This window comes from Acanthisitta chloris, unplaced genomic scaffold, assembly GCF_000695815.1.
Source record: "Acanthisitta chloris isolate BGI_N310 unplaced genomic scaffold, ASM69581v1 scaffold11998, whole genome shotgun sequence".
Lineage (NCBI taxonomy): Eukaryota > Metazoa > Chordata > Aves > Passeriformes > Acanthisittidae > Acanthisitta > Acanthisitta chloris.
The window spans coordinates 16,878-23,867 of record NW_008685402.1 but is presented as its reverse complement, the minus strand read 5'-3'; the positions used below and the strand labels follow the sequence as shown (position 1 = coordinate 23,867).

The window sequence follows — 6,990 nt, the reverse complement described above, 5'->3', positions numbered from 1 at the left end:
TTAAAAAAAACAGCCAACCAAAACAGAAAAAAAAAAAAAAAGTGATCCTCTTCCCATGATTTCTATAAAGAATATCCCAAGTTGAATGTTTTGCATTAAAAATTGTATTTGGACTCTGAGATTTAATGGCTTCTGGTGGAGATTGTCCTTTTATGAATTTACCTAAGTTGTTTTTCAATGCTTTTATAATTCTGGCCTTCATAGGGGTTTGAAGAAGCCAATTTTATAACAGAGTTTTATTGTGAGTGAAAAGTATTTTTACTTCACTGGCATTCTCTATTTCCCATGCTGCAAACGACTTCTTCTTCCATTACCACCATATATCCATCCCTCTGTTACATTTCTCTTCAGTCTTCTCACAGGATGAAAATTCCTAGCCCAATGAGATTTTCTTCACAAACAAGCCTTTAAAGCTGTTTCTGTTCTTTCTGCTTTCTTCCATATCACAAAGGTTATGAATGCAGAAGAAAGTCTGTAGCTCTACTGAATGCTGCACTCTATCTAATGAAATTATGGAAGTAAGAGAAAGGAAATAGAAGAGGAGAGAAAGCATACTTACCATGACTGTCAAAATGAAGCCAGTGCAGACCAAACATATTGGTAAGGCAATTGCTATCCTAGTATCAGCAGAAAGTGGGCATTCCCCACAGTCTGCAGGACAGATAGAGCAGCCTTCTTCTTCCTCACAAAAGCCATCTCCACAGACTGATTAGGAAAGGAAACATATATAAGAATATTTTAAGGCAGTTTCATCCATCCAGGAGGTTGCATTCACTTTTAAACACATGGTTCTTGAGCTGGGAAGCCTCAGAGTACCAGAAAGAAGAAACTTTGAAGAGTTTGGAGAAATCACCCCAGCAGCTAAAAGAACAGTCTGAATTTCTAAAGTGATACAGGTTCTCTTTGACCAGATTAAATGTTAATTACATCAGAGCCTTAGACATGTTCTGTGTATAAATCACTTCACCACTATGTTTCTCATTGTCCGTATTTTTTTCTGGACCTCAAAGTTCAAGGCAGGCTTTGTCTTTTGTATTTTTCCAGCCCCTGTGATCCCCAGAAGCCAGTAAGCCTTCCTCAGCAGCAGCAGAAGACACTGGGTACTGCTGAAAGAAACCTTGCAATCTTCAAGGATTTCTTTCACTCCGAAGTCTTATATAAATTATCAGATGTGATTTAAAACAAAAGCCCCAAAGGACAAAACTCCTTCTCTCATGTCCTGAATGGTCTTTCAATTTTACCTCTGTGACTAAACTAATATCATACTGTACTTCAACACTGTGAGACCAGCTGAAGGAATTTTTCTAGCACTAGGTAATATTGTTTTAACTGAAACCTTCAACAAAACAAAGTCTACTACTCAGTAACATTGCTGCCTCAGTCTCATTAATTCCAGTATAATTCCAGGATAACGACAGAAGTCACTTTTTGCCTCAGGCATAGTTCTGCATTTTAAAAATTCCTTTTCCGATATATTTTAAGTTTCCTGGAAACTGAAGTTGTTTTGAAATGAATAGAAAACTCTACAGTTAAATACTTCCATCCACACCAGAGTTGCTTTGTTCCTTTCTGTTTTCTTCCCCGTAACATTTGGATATATATTCCAGAAGAGTAGCTAACAAGAGAACTGTGATGAAATTCCTATTTTAGCCAATGTTTTTCTTTAGGTTGTGTTTTTAGTTTATTAAACAAGTCCACTTTTAAAACTTTACACTGCTATGAGAATTGTTACACTTAGTTCTGCTTCCCTTCGTACAGCTACACTGAAATGAATGAAAGACTTTGGAAGCAATTTTATTTTGATGTGAACAAGGGAACCAATACGGATTTCTACCTTTCCAATAAGTTTAGGACAAGTCTGCTCCTCTACAGATGAAGAGTGTCCAGATCCTCAGAGTATTAACTGGAAAAAAAATTCTCACATTCCCATGAACTGCAGACATGCTTCGTAGTATCTGAAGTCATTGGTCATGGTATTTGACTTTACTTTTTGACAAGAATGGCTGTCTACTGTTCTAGATTAGTATGTATATTAGAAGCTCAAACATTTTTTTAGATGTTGGAGTAGGAGTCCCTTTTGTTCTTGGTAACCATGCATGAATGATAAAAGCATTGAAATGTGCAGTCAATGAGCAATTCCCTCACATTTTCATTTTATATCATACCTACTGCAGGGAGGACTGTGGTCTTTGCTTCCAGAGCAACTTGCATTCTCCCAACTCTGATGTGTGCGATGAGAGAAGTCACACCCATATGAACTAAAACAACCTGCCAAACAAGTGAATGAAGCAGCAATCATCAAAACTTCACTCACATACAGTAGGCTATTATAATAAGAACTGTCCAATTGTGGTGTCCTTCAAAAGAATTTGCGTATTTTCTTCAGAATCAGGAAGGACAGGTGTTCTTGACTGGGGAGGCAAGCAGAAGCAGGAGAGACAGCTCTTGTGAGAAAGGCTGGTCTGACTTCCCTCCTGGTGTGTATTCTCACCAAGCAGGGCTCTCGGCACAGTGCATTCTGCAATGCTTGCTTCCTCTGTTATTTTCTGCCGAGTAGAAGCCCCTTACTGATTATATTAACATGCATCACCATCCAGTCAGTAGTGTAATGTATTGTTAGTGTGGGCCTAAAATGGACATTTTCCTTCCATCCCCATTACTTCTACTAACTTCCTAGTGTGTAAAGCTGTTACTTCCAAATCAAGTCATTTGGGAATTGATATCATACAGCTATATGCGCAACTTCCGCACAAAACACATACAAATAAATGAGATGGAGAACATTACATGAACAGCACTAAATTACTAGCAAGTAAGCTCTGAAAAGAGCAAACCAGGTAAAATCCTGTATGCAATAAATATTCTTTACCTTAGCAGTCCAGTTTCTTTGGCTCATTTTGCCAGCAGTTGACAAAGTGTGAGTGAATATCTGACCATCATCTGGGATCCATGGACCACATATTCGTCCTTTACCCTTTAGTAGACATATTGGTTATATCAGTAAACCAGGACACAATGGAACTCTTAGTTTCTCCTCTTTTACTCTCTCAAAATTACTCATACTTTCTAACAGCAAATAAAATTATATTTTATAACCAAATTTATTAAAATGACAAAACACAGGCAACCCTGTTCTGTGGCAAAATAAAAGATAAAATTAGAGAGAACTAAAATTTAGATGCAGCAGGGATTCCTCTTTTGAATCAAAGTCCTGGTATCAGCTAAGGCTCTCAGGGACTTAGCAATAAAATAGCACCTTAAGAAGGGTCTGCCAAAAAGCAAACTAGAGCTTTTATGGAGTCAATAAGCCTTCACACAAAAGACTACACGAAAAAGCTGCAAGATGTGTAGACTAGGTTTCCTATTACACCATCTTTGATCATGAAGAATGTGTCACAATGCCAGAAGGGAGAACAACTAGGAAAACTGGGCATCTGTATGAAGGTTATTAGGTAGGGCAAGGCTTACTTCACAGATCTAAGAAAAAAAAAAAAAAAAGAAAAGGTGTTCCAAACTGTATTTTTAGAATCAGAACTTTAAATAGGAACTGTCTTATAATGAGCCAATCAGACAAATTTATAATGGAACTTGTTTACATTGCATGAACAGAGTTTGCTGTCTTGTATTTGGATTCCTTTTTCTGCTCTGATATAATGGAGAAAAATCATTCCATCTCAGGACACGCATATACAGGGTTCAGTTCTACAAGTGACAGCCAGTGATCTTCCCCCCCATCAATCCCAGTAATCCAAGCAAATAATTCACAGTCCCTCTATAAAATGCAGAGACGGGAATACCTCCAACTGACAATTTGCCCTGCTTGTTTTAGAATGAATTGGTCTCTCTTTCTCTATTGACTACACAGCAGTCTGAGTCAGATGATCACAAAGAGATGACACTGGCCCCACTAAGTATAATGAGAGGTTCTGAATGCTGCCTTGTTCAAATACCCAGCCACTTGCTTTGCAGACTCAGTATCCAGTGCAAAAAAATTCAGAAAATGGCAGATATTGCCACAGTGGTCTTAGTGAATTATAGATTTGGTCTAATTGTAATCACAGAAAGACTTCATGAATTTAAACCTGGTTATTACAATGGTGACTCATCCGGTAACAAAACCAGAATACGTGATGCTGCACTGTCACACTAACCATGAAGGCCAAAGGACAGGAATGAATATTGGCGTGGTGGACACAGCAGTTCTCCCCATTTGCATCTGTCCATCTGGCAGGGCATTCATGCTCCTCACAGAATTCCTTTGCAGCAGTAGCATTTCTGGACAAGCAGGAGAGAGAGAAAAACTTCTACATTCATTCCTCAATTACAAAAAATGCACCAAACACATCAGAGTGTGTTCTTCAACCTGCACACAAAAATTAGCAGCTAAAATATATGCAGGGAAATTAAGTGTTGCACCATTTCATTTTATTTGTTTTCCTTCTGGTTGAAGAGCAGCTGGAGCAAAAGAAATTGTTTTCAACTGGCCCACCACCTACTGTCATACAGTAGGGACTTCTACAAGATACTGTGCGGCATGCAGGGACTAACCTCGACTTCTCTCCCCAGCCTCACTTCATGCCTAGATGGGATTACTTGGCACCACTTTATCTGGCACAGACAAAGACATCATTACTCTACTTCCACTATATGTGTCCCTGGCTACTTTCAGTTCCAGTGTTTTCAGTTATATACCCTCATCTATGCACATGATTCATACAAATCACTCAGCTCCAGTATTTCCTCCACAATTCAAACTGCCAAGGAAAATGCATATATTGGACAATAATATCAGATAAAATTCCTCAAAATAAAAATTTAAAGCAAAAAGTGGAACTTTATGAATAGACTACTCTGCAAAACAACTTTTGAAAGTTCATCCCTGAAAGGTTAATGTAGTCATCTGGAAATGTGTGATGCAACACTTTTTCCCACTGTTTCCTCAGTTACATTTTCAGTTGGCTATCACCCAAATAAATTTGGCTTTAAGATAAAATTATTTTAAGCAAACATAGTTTACTCAGTAGATATAGCCAGAATTAGTTGCAGTTTAGTTTAAATGTTATGCACTTGTGATGGGTCTTTATAAAACTATTTGAGAGCACAAGGATTTATTTTTTTGGTCTGTTTTTAATCAAAGTATTATTAGCCAGTAACGAGTAGATTTAAGACAGAAGACTGTGTTTATTATAAGAAATAAACATGAACATAGGGGATGAGGTTGACATAGATTGTATTCATGGACAGATTTACAGAGGCATAAGCATACTCAAAACCTGAGAAAAGAAAATTTGTCAATTCCCAAGCGATCTAAACAGCTAAAATTAATTAGTCTTTGAGTCCTTACTGGGAGTGAAGAAAAATATTTAATCAAGTTGGTGCCTAATTCCATCACACACTTTTCCTTAGGGCTGCTTTTTACAATTTATCCTATGTTCTGCATTTTTTATTCAGTATCTTCATCATGTCTTCACCAGTTATGCTGATGCCCATACACTGACTTGCAAGCCTCAGCTGTATTTGGGTCAGCCACCATAAGCTTAAGTGTTAATCAGATAGTCTTCTAGTTAAAATGAGGTGCAAATTTGATCCCTGTAGCATAGATTTCTCCCTCTAAAAATATTTGACATCTGTGTCTATGTGCAAGATATATGTAAGAACACAAAAAGCAGACTTTTCCAAATTCCTATGGATTTGAGGGAGTGGGTCTCCCTGAGAAGGCTAGAAAATCAGAGTCATTTCCAAGCAGTGAAAAAACCTGCTTCACAGTTAAGTTCTTGGAACTATTGCAAGCCATAAATTTCAGAAAATGTGTTAAAAAATGTTGACAAAACTGTGTAAACAGAGTACACAAATGATAAAAAATAATTAACTTTTTGTCATTGCAAATGAATTATAGAACGTCTTTCAATATGCAAAAAATTCTATGGGTAACACCTTACATAAACTAAACTTTGCAATGTGAACATTCAGAAAGGCAGAGAAAAAGTGAAGTTTTCCATCACAGAAACTGGGGAAATAAAGCTGCAGCCTCCATCCCTGATATTGCTATGTATGGATGAAAAACTGCTATGTGCAAAATAAAGTGTAAAATCAGAATGTATTAGCCCTGCAGTTTTATATCCAGATCTGTAGATCTGGAGTTGTACACATAAATATTCTCTATTTAACCTCTGTTGTCTGCAGTTAGCAACACAGTTTTTGAGTTGAGCTTTTGGAATGATTTTAATCCCACAGAAATCAAAAGAGGTTCACCACTGAATTCAGTAGATTCAGGCTTGGACTCACATCTTTTTGATGTGCAGGTTGTGCGCTTCAATTACACTCATGATTAAAATGAGTATGAGATACAGTTCATTTGAGACTTGTGCTTAAACTTCAGTTATAAATTCCATGTGAGGAGAAGGCAAGAAGTGATGCTCAGAGTTATACTGGGACAGTAGTGACATGACCTGTCTTTGACCATGAAGGCAAGTATATCATGATTGCTGCTCTGAGACCAAAGCCATTGGAGAGGGGAAAATATCAGGGCAAACAGAGATGAAAGAGGCCACAAAATATGCAAGGAGTTAGTGAGGAGCCCCAGAATGTGTGTTCCAATCATATGACTGAAAATGTACACAAATATTTCTCATATACTCATGACAATGACAGCATTTTTATAGGAAGTAATACCTGTGGAAAAGGATGCCATTTTGCACTGCATATTGATAAAAGCTGTCTGAAGCAGAGACTGCATAGGTTACATTGAAGGATTCCCCGCTCACAGCCTTTTCTGGAGGCCTTTGCACCCATGTCATCTCCAGTCCTAGAAACAACACAAAAGTATTTGCTATACTCTTTTACTTAACAGATCTATATGAATGTAAAACTTTTTCTGTAGTGATTTTCATCTATTCACAGATCTATTTATAGACTCATAGAATCCTTTGAGTTGGAAGGGACTTTTAGGATCATCTAGTTCCAATCCTCCTGCCATGAGTAGGGACACTT

The 6,990-nt window shown here is 37.5% G+C and overlaps 1 protein-coding gene across 1 annotated transcript in view; it reads right to left on the bottom strand.

Moving 5' to 3' along the window:
• LOC103807038 (atrial natriuretic peptide receptor 1-like) overlaps positions 1-6,990 on the bottom strand; it is a 33,482-nt gene that overhangs the window by 22,627 nt on the left and 3,865 nt on the right. The window contains exons 3-7 of the mRNA XM_009079757.1: positions 6,673-6,805; positions 4,152-4,275; positions 2,870-2,974; positions 2,166-2,268; positions 560-705 (exon numbers count right to left, since the gene is read on the bottom strand). Of these exons, the coding sequence (XP_009078005.1) occupies positions 560-705; positions 2,166-2,268; positions 2,870-2,974; positions 4,152-4,275; positions 6,673-6,805 (611 nt within the window). The remainder of the gene's footprint in view (positions 1-559; positions 706-2,165; positions 2,269-2,869; positions 2,975-4,151; positions 4,276-6,672; positions 6,806-6,990) is intronic.